Source organism: Cryptomeria japonica, chromosome 6 (assembly GCF_030272615.1).
Source record: "Cryptomeria japonica chromosome 6, Sugi_1.0, whole genome shotgun sequence".
Taxonomy (NCBI): domain Eukaryota; kingdom Viridiplantae; phylum Streptophyta; class Pinopsida; order Cupressales; family Cupressaceae; genus Cryptomeria; species Cryptomeria japonica.
In genome coordinates this window covers 142565221-142590275 of record NC_081410.1, presented here as the reverse complement: position 1 = coordinate 142590275, position 25055 = coordinate 142565221, and the positions used below count along the sequence as shown (strand labels likewise).

The 25055-nt window shown below is 38.8% G+C and overlaps 1 protein-coding gene across 3 annotated transcripts in view; it reads right to left on the bottom strand.

The window, feature by feature from the left end:
• LOC131061577 (la-related protein 6C) overlaps positions 1 to 24853 on the bottom strand; it is a 104659-nt gene extending 79806 nt beyond the window's left edge. The window contains exons 1-4 of one of the 3 annotated variants that reach the window (XM_057995336.2): positions 24394 to 24853; positions 23858 to 24272; positions 23460 to 23690; positions 23272 to 23354 (exon numbers count right to left, since the gene is read on the bottom strand). In XM_057995336.2, the coding sequence (XP_057851319.2) occupies positions 23272 to 23354; positions 23460 to 23690; positions 23858 to 24134 (591 nt within the window). In that variant the 5' untranslated portion in view covers positions 24135 to 24272; positions 24394 to 24853. Of the gene's footprint in view, positions 1 to 23271; positions 23691 to 23857; positions 24273 to 24393 lie in introns of all 3 variants that reach the window. The other 2 variants (XM_057995334.2, XM_057995335.2) reach the window with 2 other exon arrangements.
• Between the last annotated feature and the right edge of the window lie 202 nt (positions 24854 to 25055).

The window sequence follows — 25055 nt, the reverse complement described above, 5'->3', positions numbered from 1 at the left end:
CAGCCACGGAGAGGATGATAGACCATTCTCGAGGATCTGATATGCCTGCTATAGTAAGAGCAACGGAAGCACTACTGGTGTATTGGAAAATGACTCAAAAAATTGTACCTTAGCTACCCCTCTCATTGCCAAATAATCTTAATGACTGCTTGAAAGGATGCGACTGCATTTACCTTGCTGAGGGCTTTTCCTAAAACTGTACATTGAGTTTGAAATGATATGAGGCTCCTCATCAATACTATGACAGCTGAAAACCCATTAACTGTGGAACTATGTGACAATAATCCCCTCGATGGACTGTTGTATTTCTGATTTGTGACTGTATACTAAATCTTATGGATTTGAAAGGTCTTTTTTCTTTTTTGAAATCCTCAACGGTTCCTTGACTTCTATGACTGTACCCTAGGGTTTCAAACTCTCCATCAAAGCTTTAAACACTGTCCTATGAGGACCCCAGCCTGCAATTATTCTTTTATTGCTTATACTCAACCCTTAATTGCTTAGGGACTGCAATCTTAACGGACTGTGACAGATTTATAATTGAGGACTGATATAGGATAGTTGTCATTTTGTTGTTTGGCAACCATTAATGCCTTGCATCCTTTCATGACCCTTAAAAAGATATTAACTGTCTTTTGGAAGAGGGCTGTCCCCTTGGCAACAAAGTTTCAAAATTTTATTCACTGCTTGTTCTGAGCTTCCTCTTGACAAAGATCTTATTTGTTGTTATTGGCTTTGACCTCTAAAAATGTAGCTTTTTGGAACACTGTATTGGCATCTCTCTGATATTGGCACATTAAATGATAAGCTTTATTTCCTCATGATAATCATGCAATCATCTTTGTCATAATAATTTCCCTAATATCGCAACATGCTGGGCTCAACCCTTGTGGGAGCCCATTTTAACCCACAAGCTGAAAATGAACATAATCAAACCTGTAGCTGCACATGAGGCAAACATGTTAGCAATAATATGCATATGTATGGTGATTTTCCTTCGATCCGGTATTTGCTTTTTGAGATCTTCCGCGATGCTGACTACATGCACCTGACGTATGTAGGGACTATATATATATGCATGCATTAGTACACATGTTAGGAATGTAGTCAGCCATTGCTTAGAACAAAATGTTCTAACGCATTACATATTTTAACTCTTTTGCAGATACCAGAAGGAAAGCAGATACAGACCAGGACGAAGCAGTAAGACAAAGGCAACATCGAGTCTACTCCAACCGTTCCAGTCATTCAGGCAATGATTGGTTCCATTCTTAACATGCTCTCTTCATTTTTGTACTTATGTATACATGTCTATGTATTTCCTTTCTGCACCTGATGCATGTAGCTAGTCTCACGGCTCTTTGTGTGGGACGCATGTTTGAATATCAATAAAAATACTTCCCATTTTTTATGAGATGTCTCTCTCTTTTGCTGTTACAAACTAGAAGCATTAAAATGTAATCCTTAGTTCATCTTTTTCTAGTGCAGTTGGAATGCAATATAGCAGAAGTAATACGTACTTGTTTCATTTTGTAAAAACAAGCATATCTCAAAATAGTTTTCAACTAGAAGTGAAAAATAGGTAACAATTACAACAGCAAATGAAATCTTAATCGCACTTCCTCAATCTCCCTTCTACAGTCTCCAAAAGGTTGCCAATCAAATCCTTTAACTGCAAGTTTTAATCTCTAGGAAGCACAATGTGTTTCTTGGATGAAAACACCCAATGTATTCTTTAGACTATGTCTCTCAACAATGTGAAGAATGTTATTCAAGAGGCTTTCCGTCCTCAAGAACCTCTGAGAAATTATCTACGGCAACTAGACTCACAAATTCTCCAACCAAGCATGCTGAAAGAGAGCACTTTAATCTCTTTTATAATGCTCTCATGAGCTCATACACTCGATTTGCCAATGTGGGATACATAAACATAACACCCTTTTTACAACTTATGTCTCCGATGTATTATAAAATAAAGGGGACCATTTTATTTAAATATTTCCCACAACTATAGACTTTATATTAATAAAGTAAAATATTTAAATTTAACTTTATAAACTAGCTTTATTAATGCACAATAAATCATATCAATGATAAATAAATCTTTTGTCGATATTAAACATTTACTGTCGACATGTCACTGGCACTGGAGGTCCAAATCAAGTCCAAAATGACTTACTATAAATAGTAAGTATGCTCAAAACTACCTCTAAACATCTCAGAATGGTCTGCAACTGAAACTACCTAGGCCAAAAGGCCTCAAAGTCCCTTTTATGTCCTTGCTAGCCTATGGGACCATGGGAAAATAGGCTAACGACACATCACACTGTGAACACTAGAAAGGGGACATTACAGTGAAGCCTTCCATAAACCTGAATTCAATAACATGATATACAAGAGCAAGGAAGCAACGCCGGTTGTCTATGATGATGATCCCGACAAATGCCTAGGCATAATTAACAAATATTGGTTATTGAAGAGCAAACCTAGCCTATCCAAGATGCCCGCTACGCTCCACGGGATTGACTTCAAGGAGGAATTTGGGGATTTGATCACAGTACTCAATTGAGTCATGGGAACTCCTTATGCTTATCAGTTTGAGACCTAGATGTTCTACTTCATAGAGATCATATCAACTAGAAAAGAGAGGATCAACTGGGCAAGGATCGTTAGCAACAACATTGATATACAACTCAAGAGACTTATGTGAACTAAGACTTTCTACATGAGTTCATACATCATATATTCACTTGCTAGAGCTCACAAATATGCAGGGTTAACCTATAGAGGTCCAGTCGCACAAGAGTTGGAGAATTGAGAGCATGTGAATCATACATACAGCTACATTACCCTAGCAAGACACATTACAGAAGAGTGAACGATGCCTTCACTATTCATATCACAAGAACGTTGCAAGGTGGCATACATCAAAGACTATCTCCATAGGCGAAAGAACTGGTAGAGAGGTTTGGCGCTTGGTTCATCCAATTTCCCAAGTTCACCTACATAAGAGTGCAAGGATGCTCTTGCCCACCTTACATGCTACCAAGATATCCTACCAACATGCTAGTATTGCTTGAGTTGGTGAGACAATTGATGGTATACAACAAAGTACAGAAGAATAAACACAAGTCAAGGATTCCATTTCCCATCTCAATTGGACGATCATTGGAAGTATGCCCATCCTTGCAAGTGACAAAGAAGGTGGCTAAAGAAGTGAAGTCCCTCCTAATTACATACTTTTCTAGAGACAACTTCGATCCCTACTCAATAGATCAAGTGGAAGAAGACATAAGCATAAGATACAATTAGAAGATCATTTCATGAATGCTAAGGATGATCTGGACGTAAGGAAGCGAATGCGTTCAAGGCTATCGATTGATATTGTTAGAGCAAGCAAAGTCTTCAGCATCCCCGATCAAGCACATGACAATGGAAGGCGTCTCCTACCTGTATACGAGCAAGACAAAGACAAAGAAGTGAAAGTCAATTGGATTGAAGTAGAGAGCACTAACTTGAAAGACATAACAAAGCCAATCCTATCATACATAGGGCAATGGGTAGATGCACAAACACATGTATTGAAGACCCAAGGCACTCAGCTAACATTTGAATTGATGGGAGAGGTAGAGTCTTCCAATAATGAAACGGAAAGTGAAAGTCAAAGTGGAAGTGCCACCCAGTCAACCCATTCCAAAAGATCCAAGCGAAAGGAAATAAACAAAGAAGAAACATAAATCAAATTCAAAGGAAATAAACAAAGAAGAAACATAAATCAAGTTCAGGACACCTCCCTTCCACGAGTACTTCTTCCACGCACAAAGTGGAAACAAATCAGGCAATGGTCCAGGAAGATCACCTATCTAGAGAGAACATTGATCAAGCTATGAATGACTCTATGGAATCTACAATTCAGAATAGCAGGACGGACAAAGGAAAACAGCCTGTAGGTCAACACAAGGCAGTTTGTTTGCTGGTACAACTGGTAAATTAAGTACAGGAAATAATAATGTACATGACAATGCATACCAGACATGACAGAAAATATATCTTTATTCGCACATTCAATTATTACAGAGAAGAGACCAAAGATGGTTGGCCAAGGATTACACTAGATCGGACAATACCATCCCCCTTCCTTGATAGTACATGGCATAATTAAAGGACCCGACGGTTGCCGAGAGGTACACAACCATTAACCAACCAACACATAACCACCCGAGACTGACAACCCACTCGATACAATTAATTAATACCTTGTCAGATAACAAATATTATCAAACATAACAATAGGCAATTTATGCCGACAACATCATCCCCCCCAAAAGAAAAAGTTGTCTTCCAGACGACAAGCAAACATCAAGTAATATTCGGGAATACTAACGACAAACAGCGACTTCGATGGGACAACCCCAACTTGTAGTGTACCTGCCAAATCAAATGGGGGTTTGGGGCAACACCCCCAACGGGGTCAAAATTCTAATCAAGGTGCATTCTCCCGTACGGGAATTGTGTTTTCTGACTTGTTCTTTCGTATAGACTTGTGCTTCTCTCTTGGTTGTATGATGCATAGGTGTGTGGCTTGAAACTCCCTTCATCCAACTCAAAGTTGATGCCTTCAAGTTTTTGATATATTGCTTCCTTGACCGTACAGTATTTCTCCTGTGATCCGTACGGATTTCTCTTGGTTGTCGTACGGCCTCCGCCTTTGGTTGTCGTACCTGTAGCATGGTCGAACGACCTCTCCCTGATTGCATCCCTGTATACTGTACGATGCCTCATGTACGATGTTCGTATAGCTTTCATGCATGTCGTACGATGTCTCCTATGCCATATCCATCGTACGGTTTCACCGTACACCGTACCCTTTTCTCTATGTAGTTTATATCATACAATGTATGGATCAAATGAATGGACTACACTGTACGGAATGGTTGGATGAGTTACACCGTACGGGTTGATTGAACTAGGTACGCAGTACGGGGTGAGCTACGTCGTACGAAATGGTGCTCTGTCGTGCGTCATACGGAATGGTGCACTGTCGTACGTCGTACGGACTCCTTGACTTGTCGTACAGAACGGTGCTCTACGCCTGTGTTTCGACCGTACTTGTTGACCGTACAATGTACAGTATTTCTGCTTCTTCACTTGCACCATACGGATTCAACTTCTCCTGTGGCTGGATGGGAATGTTCCTTCCCTCTCTCGATTTTGTCCTGTTGTCAAGTCTGCTTCCCCGACTCTCCCTTGACCGTACGGATCTCCAACACTCGGCTTCTCTAGTTTGTACAGTGTAGCTGGGGCTCTTATCTTTGTGTGGCAACCTCATCACATCGACGCAACCTGGATCCTCAAGAGCCAACTTGCTCTTGTCTGCTCTGAATCGTACGGTTGAATTGCTTTCGGCTGATGTGAACCGTTTAGCGTATAGTATTAACTTCTTCGAGGCATCACCACCAGGCTCTACAGCATCCAATTTCAAATCCTCGCCCTGTGAATCTTCTTCGTACACCTTAGATACTTCCCAATTCCCACTCGGCGGCCTCTATTCATACAGTACGGGCTCATTTGGTAACTGTTCGTATAACCCAAACACACCAACGTCGGATGTGCATAGATGAATATCGTATAACGGACTTTGTACTTCCTCAATTTGGCCAATTTGTAGCATGTTACAGTCAAGGTGGGAAACTTCATAATCCTCCATCTGCCAGTGGAATAATTCATTAAGAGAACTCGTCTCATCTTCAAAGCAATCTTCTAGTTTGAGCACCCCTTCATCGTTGGGTTTCATGCCTTCCCTTCCTTTGTCCATACCCAACTCTCCACCCTCAGACTCAGAGTCTGAGGGTGCCAGTTTTTCACTCACCACCTGGTTCCTCAAGTCAATGATGTGCTTCCTCCCGTCACTCTCGATCGAGAGTGTGTTTCGCCTCCAGTTATGATTCGCCCTGGCAGTAACCAACCATCCCCTCCCGAGGAGTGCATCGTACGCCTTCTTCTGTAACCGGATAACTACAAAGTCCAAGAAAAATTATTGTGTCCCAAACATTACTTTTTGTGCCATCAATGTTCCCAATGGCTGGATGCTGTGTTGGTCGGCACCTACCAAGTGGAAGGTTGGCGGCCAAAGCTTCGGCTTCCCTAGACATTTCCATATGTCTTCTGGCAGTACATTTACTCCCGAGCTTCCATCAACAATGGTGTTTGTCAACTTCTTCCCCATTATTTCCATCTCGACGATCGTCGGCTTCCTCCTGATGCTCAACGTCAACAACATTGGATCACTGGACTCATTCCCTTTGGCTGATGGTTTTCCCGTCAGTTCCTCCTCGTGTGGCTTACATTGGTTCTGGAAGACTGTGTTGGTAATTGCCATTCTCAGTTGCGGCATAGTTTGAAGAAGGTTTGCCACCTTGATGGGTACAGTTGTTTGTAGCACCTGTCACACTATGTTCTTCTCTAACTCCCACAATGACATACTTGCAGTTCCATTGGAAGTTACTCGTTCCTTTGCCAACACTTGTTCTACTTCAGCTTGTTCCTTTTCCGTACCAGAGTTTGAATACATTGCCTTCTTTGTTTGTGCTCTTGTGATTGCCAAAACTACGTCCTCATGTTCCTCCATGTCCAGCATATTAATACCCTTCTGATTCGGGCAGTTGGTGTCTTCATGGTCACCTGGTCCACACCATTTGCACAATGATTGTATGTTGTCTTTCCTGTTATGGCAGTCTCTCGCAAAGTGTCCCCATTCACTACATTGTCGGCACTGTATGATAGGACGTCCTTTGGAGTCGTACTGTATTTGGTTTCGCCCTCGTTGATTTCCATAACCACTTGGCGATACATTATGTGATTTCGATGGGTTGGACTCTCCTTGTGTGAAGAGTACTTGTGTACTTCTCATCTTCAAATTATACGGGCACTCGTTGATTGAATGCCCCAGCACTTGGCAAATTTCACAAAACGTATTTCTAGGACAATTAGCTTTCGTGTGCCCCTCCCTTTTGCACTCAATACACCATAGTTCATTACCTTCATTGCTGGTTCCTTTCTCAGCCTTCAATTCTTTCATCATTCTCAACATATCCCGTCGCAGGGCTCGTACGGTTTTGGATTCTTCGTCACTGCTACCTTCAGTGCTCTCATCATCATTGGTCTTCCTCTTCTCTCAAGAGGAGGTTTTATTTTCACTCTCGATGTCCATCGCTCGATTGTACGCATCGGCATATGAGGATGGAGGCACTACTTTCATCTTCTTGCGCAGTGAGGGTATCAATCCCTCCGTGAACCACCTCTTCTTCAACCCGTCGGCTGGCTGGTTTTCCATCTTGTTCAACAGTTCTTTGAGCCTACGGTTGTAAGCGCGTACACTCTCATTTTTCCCTTGCTTAGTATTATAGATTTCGGCCACGATCTCATTATCATCCCTCAAGAGTTTGAATTCCTCCTGGAATGCCTTCTTCAGATCACTCCATCTCGTCTTGTGCTGGGCGTCGAGGTCTGTGTACCAGTCAATGGCGATCCCCTGAAGGGTGGCCGGAAATGCCTTTAGACAGTAGTCCCTATCATCGTGGCCATTTGCCTCCCAAATGGTTATGCATGTTTTGCAATGCCGTACCGGGTCCTCTGACCCGTCTCCTGTGAACTTCGGCAGTTTCTACTTCTCCTGGGTGTTCAACATTATTTTCACTCGGAAGGTACGTGTGTATTCGCCTTGTGTGCCGGACTTGGGTGGACTGTTTCGACAGCTACATTTCGGTGCTTTCCCTGCACTCTCGGCCACGCAGGCATCCTCTACCTGTCCACCTTCAGCGTCCCCAACACTTTGAGTACTTCCAGGTGTGTTGGACCTGAGTGAACTGTTCCGACCGCTACATTCCAGTGCTTTCCTTGCACTCTCAGACACGCGCGCGTCCTCTACACGTCCAACTCCAGCGTCCCAACACTTTGAGTACTTCCAGGCTTCGACTCGTCTCTATGCTCCCTCCGGCCGAGGGTCGGTAGATCACCTAATCACTTGGTCTTGACCACCCTGTGGCCTCTTCTCACCTTTGATGGGATCTACGGACATGAATCACTCAAGGTTGACCCGATTTCTTTTAAGACAACGGGGCCAAAATGTTTGCTAGTACAACTGGTAAATTAAGTACAGGAAATAATAATGTACATGACAATGCATACCAGACACGGCAGAAAATATATCTTTATTCTCATTCAATTATTACAAAGAAGAGACCAAAGATGGTCGGCCAAGGATTACACTAGATCCGACAATACCATCCCCCTTCCTTGACAGTACATGGCATAATTAAAGGACCCGACGGTTGCCCAGAGGTACACAACCGTCAACCAACAGACACATAACCACCCGAGACCGACAACCCACTCAATACAATTAATTAATACCTTGTCGGATAACAAATATTATCAAACATAACAATAGGCAATTTATGCCGACAACACAGTCCCACTTAAGCCAACCAATGACAAGGCAAGTAGTGATGCATATGTGAACGTTGAAGATGAAGATCAAGAAGTTATATCTCCACCCCGAAGAGATCAACGATTGAATAAGTGCAAATCAGAGAGGAGAAATCGGCTATCCTTGCATGGCTTAGAGAGAGGTTAACAAAAGAAGTGATAATAGAAGAAGAGGATCTTGTTGATCTAGACAACTACTTGGATAGAAATCAAGAAACCGAAAAGAGGAAAGCAACCAAGATGTCAAAGATGACAAGAGATGGTGAAGGATCCTGAATAATACAGATTGCCACTCCAAGAGTAGATAAGCCCAAAGATGAGATCACAGTGAAAGAATAAGACTTGGAGACTATTGATTTAGGTCCTCCCACCACTGATTAGGCATTGAAAGATATGAATGACACGGTAAAGACGGTCCATGACATGCTTAAGCTGGAAGTGGAGAAGAATAAGAAGTTAGAGAAAGAAAATAGTATATTGAGAAGTCATCTCCAACAGCTCAAGGTACCGCTGAGGCAGCATGAACCCTTGGCTACGCCTCCACCATTGCCTCCTCCAGACACAGTGGATGATTTTGAAAAGATGAGAGCCTCGGCATAGCTAATGGATGCTTGGATCAATAAAACTTACAAGAGGACAAAGGCATTCATAAGAGAGATAGTAAAGATATTTGATAGAGCTATGGGCATTCTTGAAAGTACTCAAGCGCTCATGACAACATATGACACTTTTGTCTACACCAAAAGCTTCACCATTTCCATATTGCAATTGATGAAGAACACACCAGGGTGAATGCTAGTAAGCGAAGGGATATTGAAAGATGGGCAATCACCTGATTTCCAGAAATGGTGTAATTTACTTCGCATGAGGAGGCTCATATTTAAAGATATCAGTGGTGGATGCATCCAAGTTGATCAAGCAATTAATTTGATACATGACAAGATCTTGGAAGTGGCTGAGATCATTCTTAAGAAGAAGAAGAATGAAGGAATTGATATTGTTGCCAAAGAGTTGACTGAGAGAGTGAAGACTATCTTCTTTGGAATAGATGGAGCACCTTCCGAGAAACAACTGGATTATATCCATTCATTCACCGTACTTGCCAGCAAGACAAGAGATTTCGGGCCAGAATGGTAGATAACCTTCGTCTCAAGCTTAAATGAAATCAATTACTTGGAAGAGCAATTGAAGAACCTGCCTATAGTGCCAATAACTGAGATTGAGTCAATGACATCCAGATTTGTTGAATTTGCCAAAAGAGAAAAGGATAAGGGCAACAAGATTCTAGAAGATAGTTTGTTATGATCGTATGTGGCATCATTTTTTTCTATTGGAGGATTTTTCCTCTTATTTTGTTCCAAGGATGTCAAATTCCCATTGGTTGATATTTAATATTTTGCAGTAATTAAGTATTTTGGTTGTAAAAAACCCTAATTAGGTTTAGGTGGCAAAATTTGGGCCCCTAATTCTGATTCAATCTTGGCCATTCATTGTAATTGAGAGCTCCATATAAGCTCAACTCCTTTCATTTGTAAAAGGATCAATTAGAAGAGTTTTGAAGAATCGTTGCTCAATGTCACAAAAATTAATAAAATCATTTTAAGTAATGGTGACTTGTTGAGTTTTGAAGCATTTGCTTGTTTCTTCATCCTTTTATGAAAAAAGTTAATATTTGAAAAAGACAAAAATTAGAGTAGAATTTACTTTAAGTATTTTAGATGAGTGAAAGATGCATGTGCATGATTGAAAGTGAAGCTCGTTGTTCATTGTAATTGAGAGCTCCATATAAGCTCAACTCATTTCATTTGTAAAAGGATCAATTAGAAGAGTTTTGAAGAATCATTGCTCAATGTCACAAAAATTAATAAAATCATTTAAGTATTGGTGACTTATTGAGTTTTGAAGCATTTGCTTGTTTCTTCATCCTTTCATGAAAAAAGTTAATATTTGAAAAAGACAAAAAAATTAGAGTAGAATTTACTTTAAGTATTTTAGATGAGTGAAAGATGCATGTGCATGATTGAAAGTGAAGCTTGTTGTTCATACTACTAGTACTACATCGATGGTGATGTATCTTGCCTAGTCAACTAAACCCATTTTAGCCAAGGCTTAACTTCAATTACTATTCCATCATTGATATGCTTCATCTTGAAGGTATCTATGTTTTGTGATAGTGATATGAAAATCACCAAGCTCTTCCTAGAAGATTGCACTAATGTTGTGGAGATGTTCGCGATATGTCAAAACAAAGCTTAGTTGAGCTCACTTGAAGTTATCCACTGTCATGCATTCTTAGCATTAGCATAGCATCCCTAAACCTTACCCCCTTTTTCATTTTTTTTATCCAAGACCAGTAGCAGTAGAAAAGAGCGATATTCCAACATCATCTGAAAAACGTCAATCCATTGAGCTTGAAAGAATAACTACGCAAGTCCCCTCGCAAGTACAGCAAAAGACATCATACCATTGAAGTATCCAACACATCAAGTCCTGACATCAAGAACGTTGGAGTCATCTCAAGTGATCCTTATTGCTAATCTTCAGCATTTGAGAAGACTTTGTTCAAGAGAGGATAGCGTATTCAATATTTTATTATGTGTTTGATTGTGCATAAAAACACTATCAACATAGTTCCTATCAGAAGCCCTTTCAAATTTGAAAATATGTGGCTACGAGATGAAGGGCCAAAAATTTTCATTGAACTTAATGAGTGAAGATTTCTCTGTCCATGGTTAAACCTGTGAAGCCAAACCAGCTCTCCTAATTAATCACCAACTACTTGATTATAGTCATTTCCTGTGATCCCAAAAAAATTTAATCCAAGCGAAGGTGTGAGGCTGCATTCTCCTCTACTTGTATTAAATATAAGCTTTCCACCCTGGGAACATCGAGGAAACACAACCCCACTCGTGGATCCAGTTGTTGTGGCCATCATTCCTCGAATGCCAATTTTCTTTTAATTAGAAAAAAATGATGAAATCAAAATATATGGAAAGAGACAAGAACTAAATAACTTTAAGTAGACAAAGAAGGTTGAAAAGTCTGCGAAGTCATTGTTTACAAAGAGAATCAAAGGAAGTAGTAATCTTACTTCTCCTTCATTGTCAACATCAACAATCTGTTGGGGAGACCAGAGACTGTAAGGTGGTTTCTGATTTGTAATTTCTCTTCCCAAATCTCTTAAGTGATCATGCATTCTTATATAATCCCCATTATCAACTTCAACTAAGCACTTATTTAAAATTCTTTCACAACTATGCAAAGCACTCCCCCCTAATCCATCCCAAGTTGAAATGGCTGAAGTTTTCTTCTCTCCAATGAAAAAACAAGCACTATCTAAAAACATCTAATTCTCTTCGTCATCTAGGGCATCATAACTTACTATCACAAATGGAACCTGGGCTTTTAATTTTGTATAGAAGAGGTACTAGAGCAGCTGCATGATAAAGTAATTCATCAAGGTATTGTTAATTTTAGGATCAGACTGATAACAGTAAGCAGAAAATAAGAAATGAAACACACATAACATAGCAGTACCCTGGGAAAACCTCCCTCTTGGAGGTGAAAAACCCAGCAACCGAAAATCTCAGATTATATTAATTAAACTCAGCTCAGCGGATTTACAATCTTGCTTCACACATGAAGCATACTTCAAATTAGGGCACACATTAGGCAGACTTATCTGAGATATACTCTGCTATAAATACTTAAATGTTCTGAATGGTTGACCTAGATATGACTTGTTGTCCCTGTGAATGAATTCACTGCCCAAGATTGTAGTTCGCTGACCTTATCCTTGAGTTTGCTGCCCAAGATTGTAGTTCACTGACCTTATCCTTGAGTTTGCTGCCTTAAGGTAACACTTGGACAAATTCATTGCTGTAAAAAGATTCGCAATGGTGAAATGATGATTATGATTGCTGATTGTAACTTGTATATATATGTAATTACACTACCCAGATTGCACTAGGTCGGCCTTGTGCAATTTGTATTTACAATAACAATTTTGGCACCCAAAATAGGACATGCCCAATATGAATTATAAGTTATATGTTTTGGGGCCAGACCAATATATGATATACAAGTTACATGGTTTAGGTCTTGCCCAATACTTATAGCAAGTTATATGTTGCCGCCCACTTAGGGCCAAACCCAAACAGAATCTACATATAAAATTATGCCATCATTATGGCTAAGGCTGACAGGACACTTAGCCATTACTAGGTCCGCCCTAGAAGGATCCGACCTAGCTACACATCAACACTCCCTCTTAGCTAGGGAGGATTCCTTCTCAATAATCGAGTCACATAGTGACAACCATCATGGCTACTTCCATGAAAATGCAAATGAACACAACCACCATGGCTACTCCCAGAGGATGGGTCCATCATGGCTACACCCATGGATGGAAAAACAAATGAACACAAGTGCCCATCACGCAATCGTGATGTCATCATCTCAACATGACGTTCACCATAGCTACTACCAGAGGGTGAATAAGCACAAGTGCTAAATCATGGCATCCACCATACCTACTCGCAGAGGGTGGTTCCACCATGCCTACTCGCAAAGGGTGGAAGAGGGCTTTCACCTCAAACTTCTCCCAGAGAAGAGTGCATTACCAGCATGCCTACTCGCAGAGTGCGGAACATGGGCTTTCAACTCAAACTTCTCTCGCAAAGAAGAATGCATTAACAAGGGATTGCACCTCAAACTTCTCCCTCATAGAGAAGAACTCATTAACAAGGGATTGCACCTTGAACTTCTCCCTCACAGAGAAGAACTCATTAACAAGGGCTTTCACCTCAAATTTCTCTATCATAGAGAAAAATGCATTAACCAAATCTACATGATGACGTGGCTCCCTCTAAAGGTAGAATGTCAGGCTCCCTCCGAAGCTAAGATGTCAAGCTCCCTCTGAAGCTGAAATGTCAGGCTTCCTCTAAAGCTAAAAAATGACACTTCCTCCTCTTAGAACAAGAACTCTTCTGAGTTGACATTTGACCTTGACTCCTCCTGAGGTGTCCCTATGTCAACTTCCGCAGAAGAAGCTAGAGGAGTAGACCTAGATTTGCACTCTCGAGCAATGTGGCCATACTTGTTACACCTAAAACATTGAATGTGAGATAAGTCCTTTTTCGGAACAGGATCTGGACCTCTGTCTCTATCTCTCTTTCTTCTTTTGCCTCTTTCCATAGAAGTGTGTGTAGCAAGGACTTGATTTTCCACATCATAATGATTATGCTCAATTTCTCTTGATATCAACCTTGACTCTTCTTGAATACAATCAGCACAAAGGCGATCAAATTTGGGAAATTTAAATCTCCCACTTATGCCTTGGATAAATGGCTCCCAAGAGTGAGGAAGGCTATTCAACGCTAGCATGACAAGATCCTTGTCCACAACTTCATCTCCAATGGCGCTAAGTTGATCTCTCAATTCTGCATTCTTCATGAAGAAGGATATGACTGATTCTCCCTTTGCCATCTTGACTTGGTGAAGTTGCTGCCTCAATGCAAGTGCTCCACTTGTGTTGTTGATCTCATACATCCCTTCCAATGTTTTGAACATATCTCTGGCTGAAGACATCTTGGAGATGATAGGAACAAGATGATCCTTCACGGAATCAATAAGGATCTTCTTGGCTTTGACTGCATTCTTCTTGAATTGGAGTTTCTCCTCTTGATCTTCAGGCTCAAGCTGGTCTTTTCCTTCTACAAACTGAAGTAGATCATTCTCTTCAAGTGCAATAAGGACTCTAACCTTCCACGAGGTGAAGTTCAAAGCTCAGTCAAGTCTATCTTCGACCTTTAAACTGGTCACCATCGTCAATGCTAGAAATGGCGTGAAGAATGTGAAGTAGGAGCACTGCTATCACAAAGTCTAATCACAACCGAATCAACCTTAGCTCTGATACCATGTTAATTTTAGGATCAGACTGATAACAGTAAACAGAAAATAACAAATGAAACACACATAACACAGCAGTACCCTGGGAAAACCTCCCTCTTGGAGATGAAAAACCCAGCAACAGAAAATCTCAGATTATATTAATTAAACTCAACAGCAGATTTACAATCTTGCTTCACACATGAAGCATACTTCAAATTAGGGCACACATTAGGTAGACTTATCTGAGATATACTCTGTTGTAAATACTTCAATGTTTTGAATGCTTGACCTGGATATGACTTGATGTCCCTAAGAATGAATTCGCTGCCCAAGATTGTAGTTCGCTGACCTTATCCTTGAGTTCGCTGCCTTAAGGGAACACTTGGACAAATTCGCTGTTGTATTAGATTCGCAGAGGTGAAATGATGATTATGATTGCTGATTGTAACTTGTATATACATGTAATTACACTACCTAGATTGCACTAGGTCGGCCTTGTGCAATTTGTATTTACAATAACAATTTTGGCGCCCAAAATAGGACATGCCCAATATGAATTATAAGTTATATGTTTTGGGGCCAGACCAATATATGATATACCAGTTACATGGTTTAGGTCTTGCCAAATACTTATAGCAAGTTACAATTACAAGTTATATGTTGCTGCCCACTTAGGGCCAGACCCAAACAGAATTTACATATAAAATTATGCCATCATTATGGCTAAGGCCGATAGACCACTTAGCCATCATATGTACTAGGTCGGCCCTAGAAGGATCCGACCTAGCTACACATCAACAGGTATAAATGTTGTTGATTTTAATTATGAGCAAGAATTGAATGGACAATATGTTGAAGTGTTGGCAAGAGAAAAGATGTTTTGGCGGCAAAAATCTTGGGAGTGTTGATTACGAAGGAGACTGAAATACAAAGTTCTTTCACAATTCGATGAAAATCAAATATAAGAAACAGAATTGTGGAGATTAAAAGCAGTGATGGTGCTCTTCTTTCAAACCAAGAGGCTATTAATGGAGAATCTATAAGATACTTCTACGATCTCCTCAATGTTGGATGTGAATTCCACGAAACGTATCATGAATAAGTGTTCAATGTGTTGTTATGTAGCTAGGTCGGATCCCTTCTAGGGCCGACCTAGTTCATCTAAGTGCTAAGTGGCCTTTGGCCTTAGCAATTCGGCTTTATATTTATTTGGCCCTATTTGGGCGTACAACTTATGTGTCATGTAAGTGTTATGGGGCATGACCTATTTAATATATAAATTGTAAATGCATTTTGGCGCCAAGGCCAACCTAAGTGGCACAGGAGTTTGAGGCATATAAATAGGAAGTGACTTGAAGTCACAAATAGAAACCTACACATCAAGCATCACATCTCTACTACATATGTGAATTATGTAATTGTGGTCTGCACAAGATAAGCAGCGAACCTGATTCTTTCAATCAGCGAAATTGTCTTCTAGCTGGCCGAACATCTTCCTAGGTCTGCCGAACCTGCTCCTAGGTCTGTCGAGCCTGCCCCAAGGTTGCCGAACCTGCTCCAACGCTGCTGAACCTACTTCAGGCTGTGCTACATCTGTTCTAGGGCAAGTGAACTCCCTCAAATGATCTGCAATCAACAATCTGGGCGATTGTTCAAGTCTGACCTGAACTGTGATTCAGATAAGTTCTTTGTATGCCCTAGAAGGGCAATTTGTAATCTGCTGCTATATCTAATCTAATCAGTTCTGAGATCTTTGGTTGCAAGGTTTTTCCTTCAAGAGGGAGGTTTTCCCAAGGTATCATCGTGTTATGTGTTTACTTTACCTTGCATTCTTATTTTCTGTTAATTACTGCTAATCTGATCACTAAAAACTAACACAATGTCACCCCAAAAATCTTGTCTAAGTAGCAAAATCAAATGCTTAACAAGCCAGTTTCATTGGAGGAAGTACTTTCGATTGGGCCAAGATAAGGACCCTAAACCGGGTGGATTTCCAACTAGTTTCTACCAATCCTTTTGGGAAATTCTAAAGGAGGATCTGTAGCATGTGGTAGAAGAATCTCAAATGCATTCCTATATGTTGAGGGATCTAAATAACACTCTTATTGCCCTTATTCCAAATAAAAAGGACCTTCAAACATTTGAGAACCTCCGGCCAATTTCTTTATGTAACATTGTTTATAAAGTGGTTTCTAAATTATTGGCAAATAGGTTGAAGGAGGTTCTAAACTACATTATTTCTGAAGAACAGAGCGGCTTTGTTCCTTGTAGATCTATTGCAAAAGCTATTAGCATTGCACATGAAGCTATACATTCTATAAGGAAGGCCAAAACCAATAGATTTTTTGTTAAGTTGGATATTAGAAAGGCTTTGATCAAGTTTACATGTCCTTTCTGTTCAAAGTGTTATATAGATTTGGTTTTTGCTACTCAAAGATAACTTGAATTAAAAGTTGCATAAAAATCCCACGATTTTCAATCTTGATAAATAGGAGTCCTCAGGGTTCTTTGCAACTAAGAGAGGTCTTCGTCAAGAAGACCCTTTGTCCCCTTTTTTTTATTTATTATCATGGTTGAGGTTTTGGGAAGATATATTTGCAGATGAAGGGAAATGGAAAGGGTTAAGATTGGACAAGGTGTGGAGACCATAACACACTTAACAATTTGTTGATGACACATTGTTGATGGGGGATCTTCCCTTAGGGAAGCTTATGTTATCAAATTATCCTTAGATAAGTATTGCTTGGCATCAAGGCAAAAGATCAATTGACATAAATTGAAGGTTCTTTTCTTTAACACTAAGCTGGAAATACAGAGAGACATTGCTAGAATTCTTGGTATCAAGATTGGTAAACAACCAAGAAAGGTAGATGGTTGTCATCTGCAGGATCAATTTTAATGCTCAAATCTATTATATCAGCCATACCAATTTATTCAATGATGTGTTATAAATTGCTCAAAAAAAATTAACTATCATAGAATAGAAAATTTGGAAATTCTTCTAGAATGGTAGCAACGACCAGGCAAAGATCGCATTTGTAGCTTGGGACAAAGTATGTCAACCAAAACATGTTGGTGGAGCCGGTTTGCCTAAGTGGAGCATTATGAATGAAGCAATGTGAGCTAAGTTGATTTGGAATATGATTAGCAAATTAGATAAAAAATGGGCAAAAATTTTTCAAAATAAATGCTTAGATACTCCAGATAAAGAAAGGATTCTTACCATAAAAACTACCCTAAAGACTTTGCAATTTGGAATTTCATGCCCTCTTGTCGGAGTGTTATTACAGATCATCTCACATGACAAATTGGTTCAGGGGAGCGTGCTAACTTCTGGAAAGACTCTTGGGAAGGCAATGCTATCTTGAAAGATGATGCAAGGGTAGCAGAAATCCAAAGAATTACGGGAAAAAGATGGGGTTCCCAGGTGAAGGATTATCTAGTTAAAAGGGCTATTGGTGGGAATGAAGAGTGGGTCTGGAAGCCCTTGAATGATAATTTGAATGCTGATCAACAAACTTTGTTGATGAATATATTGAAAGAACGTAAGAATTTATTGACAGGTGATAAGGATGAGTTGTTATGGTGTGGCTCCAAAAATGGAATGTATTGTTAGACACAGTTGAACAGATTTGTCATTGATGTCAAAAAGAGATGCAGATTTGTCATTGCTATTAAGGTTTGCATTGTGTTCTAGATGGATTTGAAGGAGCTAAGCAGTTCCTTATTGTCTGGAAGGGTTACAACATAATTTACTGCTTCGGAATATTGATTATCAATCGAATAATAACTTCTTTAATGCTGTAATTACTTGGCTAAAAGATAGACTTCAAATAAATCATTTACCTTCGGAATGATTGCTGAAGATTGACAAGAGATGACCCACGTACAGCAGATGGTGACTAATATATTTGAATATGTTTGATTGACTTCTTCTTATTATCATTGAAAGTCGATGCATTATATATTTTCTTCGATAGTTTTTAGAGCCTTGTCTTTCATCGATATAGACATTTATAAAAGTAGTCATCATAATAAAGAATGAAAAGACACGATGGAATAGAAGTTGAGACAGTTGACAGTTGTCAGTTATAGTTAGGTTGGCTGTAACTTATTGGTAACTTATTAACTGATTGCAGTTAGCCGATCTAGTTTATGCATTCTATTTATACATTCGTTTATGTGATTGAAGATAGTGTTGTGTGTGGAAACTCGATAGAAAGAGTATGAAATAAGAGTCACTACATCTCGGTTAGTATTTTGAAATTTCTTGATATAAAGACAGATTTATAAAAGCAGCGATATGCTGTTTCTGAAAAGTGATAATCAGAATGCTATAAGGATTTGCAATCAAATCTGGGTGATGAATGCAGTGTAGAATCTGTTGAAGAAAATCTGATCATAGCGCAATCTCTGAGGTATACTGTATTTATGCAAAGTTTTTGTTTTGACTGACCAAAGCAGTTTTAAGTACACATTGATTAGTTATCTCAAATGGTGAAGGTCTGATAAGGCAGTATTTGGTAAAATGGCTTGGAAGACCTATTGAAGACTCATCTTGGCTATCAGAAGCTGAAGTTAAAGGCCATGGTTTTCCTCTTGAGAAGTGACAGGGTCACTTTTCTTTCTACCACGGGTGTCTAATGCAGAGCATCCTCCACGTGGGAGAGAATCTCTTCCAAATTTTAAATTCTCCTATGCTGGGTAGGGTAGTGGAGTCCTGCCGTGAGGACCTAATATTGGCTAATTTGAAATGGGCTGAAAGTAATGTATGGGAGTTAAATGCCTTTCTTCTTTTTTTAGCTTTTTGTGGGTGGATGCTTCTTAAGAGACTGCGTAGCATTTAGAGCAGAAGTTTAGGTTTTTGAAAGGGATAGTATTTGGTGTTCTCTGTTTTGGGGGTGTGTGTGCAGGGTTTTAGAAAGGAAGAGTTTCCAGATTTTGGGTAAAAGTAGAGAGGTTGGTGTGATGTCCCCATCCAAATGCTAAATCTCTAAAATCAAATATTGTGTGGAATAAAAGATAGAAGGATGGTAACAAGAGAAAGCTCTTTGTATTATCTTTATAAATGATAAGAGTATTCAAAGCCAACACAACTATCTAAACAAACTTGTATAGAGATCAGACCTACTACAGATGTTAAGGACTTTGATATGCCTTTAATAGTGAACCTTCAAATTATGATCAATATCATATGACAGGAAACTATGCTTGATTTCATGCCGACTACTAATGTTGATTAAGCAATCCATTGCAAGGATAATATGAGTATGAATCCAGGTTGATCAAAACATGAAGTTGCCAAATATAAAGTAATTAATGTGTCATAAGGTGAAGCGCCTATCTTAAGGAAGACTAAAGACATATAGTGATTGAAACAGCGATTAGTAATCAAGACTTTGATTAAACAAACGTATGCAAGACATCGCTTAAACAACGCATTCAGAAACTAAGACAAGACCGGGTCTATGTAATATGGTGGACTCCGCATGAGATCAATATAATGAGCAGCAATTTGTATTAAGTTATTAACAAACAAATACAAATGAAGACAACGTTTAAAATAAATATAATAGCAATGGTGGCCCAGCATCGAAGAACAAACATTTATCAAGGAATACGACCTATTGGGACAAGTCAGCAATATAATTAAACAAGTCAGATTTGACTTAGTCAAAAGGGGAAAAGCAATGATTTGTTGTTAAATAAACAAAGGGGTTATACTTTGGTAAGTGACTTTGTTAGGCAGCAAATCATACAGAACTGATTTATTACAATTGCTAAGTGAAAGGATCCGATTTGTTTTAAGTCAGCAAATAAAACAACAATTCTGATCAATGCACTAAAGAAATACATAAGGCAGTGAACTGTTCATTAAGAACAAACAATCATAATGATTATTAAGACAGCGATCTGTTTAGAGGATACATAGGGGTGCGATTTGTATATAAGCTACGATCTATACAAACATACATCAATACTAGCGATGGATTATATAGAGCAGTGATTTGTTTAATATAAACAAACACCAAAAAGAAGCAATTATTATAATAGAAGTGCGATCTGTTAAAAAGCATCGCTCCTCTTGGAAGAGGCATGTCTTTTAAGGGGATGCATATTTTGGAGGAATATATAAGTGAGTTGCTTAAAAAGACACAAGATATACACCAGCATATATATATATGAACATGAACATGCAGATTTGAAATAAGTATATAGGGATCTAAAAGGGACTAGATATGGAAGTGATTGTATCAATTCAGTCAAGAGCATTGCACGAAGATCATTTATATAGAGCAGGGTATATAAAATTATAAAAGGAGTTATATTATGCAGAGTTGACGTTGAGACAAAGAAAGAAGACTTTGCAGTCACAGAGTAACAGATGAAGCAAATATATAAGGGAATATCACGAAGAAATAAAGCAGACTTTGGAGCGGCATTATGAAGTATATTAAAGAAAGATTCATTATCACCATCATAGCAATTTGAGGAAGAAGGTTTGGGAAGAAAAGATTATTCATCAACCATTGAATAAGTAACATTGATAAGGTGGGAGTGAAAATAAGAGAAGAAGAATCAGACAGATTACATACACTGATAAAGGAGCATTCTATGAACGTTATTACAGACTTGTAATGGGATAAATAAAGAATTTCATTGCAGATCTGAACGAAAGATTGTGTGTGCATTTAAAGGTGAAGTAAAGAGCTCCATCATAGAAAATCTAAGAAGAAAGTATTGTTGCAGACCTATAACAGATTTGTAGAGCCACTTGAAGAAGAAAAACTCATAGCATCGATTGTGAAGATAAGTTCTATCTTCCGAACTGGTCTTAGAATTTTAAGTTAAATATTGTAATAAAATATCTTCAGTTTTGATAAAATTATATTTACTAGTAAATTACAACTCTCACTTTAAGTTAAATTTTGTCTCAGGACTGAATATGGATAAATCTCAAAGGGGGACATTACACCTGGAGGCTGTTTGGGTTTTGGGATTCTAAGGGTGGGAATTTGGTATTGCTGTTGCAGGTCTAAGGACAGTTAGAGATTAGATTTGAATGTTGATATGGGAAGCCAACAGGCTAGTCCCTTTGTCATATAAATTTACTTCATATTGCAATAACGAATTCACTGGTTTGCTGAATCCATTTGGTGTTGATACAAATTTATCTTCCTGAACCATATTTGCATAAGTATTGAAGTGTGTTGCAGGTGGTTTTAGAAGGGTTTTGCAGGCTCCCTGTATCACAACTACTGAAAATTTGGGGCTTCTAAAAACATCCATGACAAAAAAAAAATTGATGAAATAAACATTGCCAAAAGTAAAATAAGGTAATATTGGCAAAAAAAGCAAGAAACACAAATAAGAAAAAATACTTATTTTTTTGCTTTTAGTTCCTTGTTTTTCTTTTTCTTTTTTTCAAGTTATACTGAAATAGCAGAACCCCCAAGCTAGAGAGAAGTGGGGAAATACAATAAGGACCCCTTCAACACTAGTGTGAAATTTGAACACTAGCAGTTCTGGTACAAGGGTGTTTATTAAGAAAAAAGTGTAGTGGAATTTGAATAGTGACCCGCTTGCAAGTTGCAATACCCAATTACAGTTTCCTCAAAAAGACAATGATAAGTTAGGTACACTCCAGTAGAGTGGAGGTTCAAGCAACTGTAATAAAATATATCCTGGTAAACCCAATGAACTGATAATCAAAATTTCTGTTGCCTGTTGATGGAAAAATAAGAATTTGTTACATATATATTCCAAACGAAAATATTGGCTAGGGCAAAAGCAAAAGCATTGTGAGTGCAGTCTCTAATCTCAGATTCTTCTGCAGACATGGTAGGGAAGAAACACTGGTGACATATGCATGCTTCTCAACAACAATTGGGGCAGTACAAGGATACAAGTGGCAAACCTGTAATAGCTGCCTTCAGATGTTATTCTGAAGATATAATAAGGTTTACACAAGGTGGTGAAGGAGGAATATATGTTGTCGTACAAAAATTTTCCTTAAGAAAAACCAGAGCACCTGAAGGTAAAAGTAGCACAATTGCTATCTAATTTGCAACTTAATACTTATAATTCAAATCATATATACTGCCAAAGTTCATAATCTTGAATATGGAACCCTGACTCACCCGCATTCCATTTGTCTGTCTTTTGTCCTAACAATAATTGGTGGAAAAGGCCAAAAGAGGCTTAAGAAGAGAGGGGATAAGTCCTTTGTGCAGCAGGGTCAATGTAAACAGAAGATTTTAGTCTAGAGTGCAACGTGTACAAAGACATTCAGGTCAAGTAGATAATAAATTTAGCAGCAACGTCTTTTCATGATTTATTCAATGAGGAGAAGGCTGAGAGAATGGGAGAGTTCTTTATTAAATTGAATAGTAGGAGATCAGCATTTCACAAAGTTAAAATAGGAAGATCTGCTGTCCCATAGTCCATCTTGGTCTCGTGGACATAAGTCTTCTATTCCATTATATTCTTTGCTGGGTGCCTTTAATGTAGCTTAGATTGCAATAAGTTCAATCAATTCTAAATTTTGTACATGCAATGAGTTAAAAAGCCTACAACGTTTCTCCCCACTTCCAACCAAAAAGAAAGAGCATGCTCAAATCCTTTTACAGAGCTTTCAAAAGTGGAACCGATCTAACACCTAACAACCCTTCCAAAGACATAACAAGAAACGTCTAAAAAGTGCAAGTTCATTTCCAACCAAAAATTGAAGGCGTACACAAAATTATTTTTGCAGACTCTCTAAAATTGGTCCCATCTGAAACTCTCAGACAACACATAAATCTTTAGTAGTGATACCCGATTCCCCTCACAAAGACAAGATGTTATGCATAAAAAGTTTTTTGTCAAATTCTGAAATTAAGAGCCATATACCTGTTTAACAATTTTCTGCCTGAGTTCTTCAGTGAGGAGACCACCCTTGGATAAAGAATTCGAACTGCAACTCCCTGTATTGTCTGCATCGGAGGCTTCATGATCACCGTTACACTCAGCAGTACCAACAGCAGTGAAAAGATGAGAAGGAGTCCTGGGGGAAGAAGAAAAGGAAAACGAAGACTGACCCACTTGAGAAGGAATGGGAGAGAACTGACTAGGTAATCTGGGTGATGAATACACTTGAGAGTTGGGCTTCTGAGGAATCGTAAGGCGTGGCAGGGCTGATTTGCGGTTCTGCTGAAGAGGGGGTATTGTTGGCCCCTGCAGAGGGGACAATGAAGAAGAACCTCCTCTTGGAACGAATTCAGGAGCCTGTGCATTCAGTTTTCTCAGGAACACTGTCTTCCCTGTTGCTACTGCAGGACACCAAATTCAATCTAATTTACATATTAATGTCCACCGGTAGCACATAGAAGAGAGTACATAATTAAAAAAGCACAATCAATGGGATTGAACAGTGCATAAAACTGAACTAGAAAAAACAACAAAAAGCAACAAAATATCTTCAGAAACGAAAGCATACCTGTGGACCCGTCGTTCTGTGGAGAAGACCCTACTTGTGTTCCATTCTGTTTATTTGCTTCTTCGAGCTTGGGGACTCCTGATCTATCCCTATCACCATTCTCCAACGATTGCGAAGTAGAAGGTTGAGGGTGGTGTTTTTTGTGGCTGCGGTAGCTCTCTTGTTTTTGCTGTGGTGTGTGTAAGCATGATGAAATGGATTGGGAATCTGAATCTAATTGTAGCTCCTGCTGATTCTGTATATGCTCATGGTCTCTAAATAGAGAATGTTGCGCCATGGTTGCAACTGGTATTGTATAAAATTGCTTATATATGTTAAATGTTCTTTCTATACCTCATTTTCCTTGTTCTTCTCTCCTGCTTCTTCTGTAATTCTTTCTATAATTTCTATTTATTGGTGTGATTCTGCTGCTTCTCTGTACAAGCCATTTATGTGCCAGATTAAAAACATAATAAAAAAAGGTGGAAAGACATTGAAAAATCCAAACACAGAGAGTAGAAGAAGAAGAAGAAGAAGAAGACGAAGATAATTGTTACTTTGTACAGGCTAATTCTTGAACACCAACTTCTTCTTCTTTGCAGTTCTACGCCTCTTGGTTTACAAATTCCATTTCAAGATTTCTGAGAATTTTTCGAAGAATAAACAACTCTGTAAATTGTTAAACGATCCATCTTGTGCAAATCTTTGTAACGGTCTGAAATTTTGGAGGGTATTGAATTTAGGAAAAGCATAATTTCTACAATTTTTTTTACGGAGTTAGTTTTGGTAGCGACCCTACTTTTAGTTAATGAGCGAAGGCTATTTCATCATTCTATTCGTATTTGCTTAATTTCCTGAATGTTGGGGATAGAAGGGGGTTAATTAGGATGAACAACAAATGTACCAAAAATCGTGCAGAGAAGCACGGGAGCAAAAGATCGTGGAAATTGAGAATTCTTCACAATGCGAAGAAGGGATTTCAAGTTTCAAATTTAGTTGGGCGAGATTTGAATCAACCAAACGACGTCATATTCATCATAGTTTATGTTGTTATGATATATTTTTTAAGATAAAATATTGACGCTTTTGTCAAATTTATATTTTATATCTGGTCGATGAGTCATTATAAGTGACTGCATCTTGTAATTTCTATAAATATGTAGTGTTTCATCTTGGAAAAATAGATTTTAATTTTTTTTTAAATAGTTGACTAGAAAAA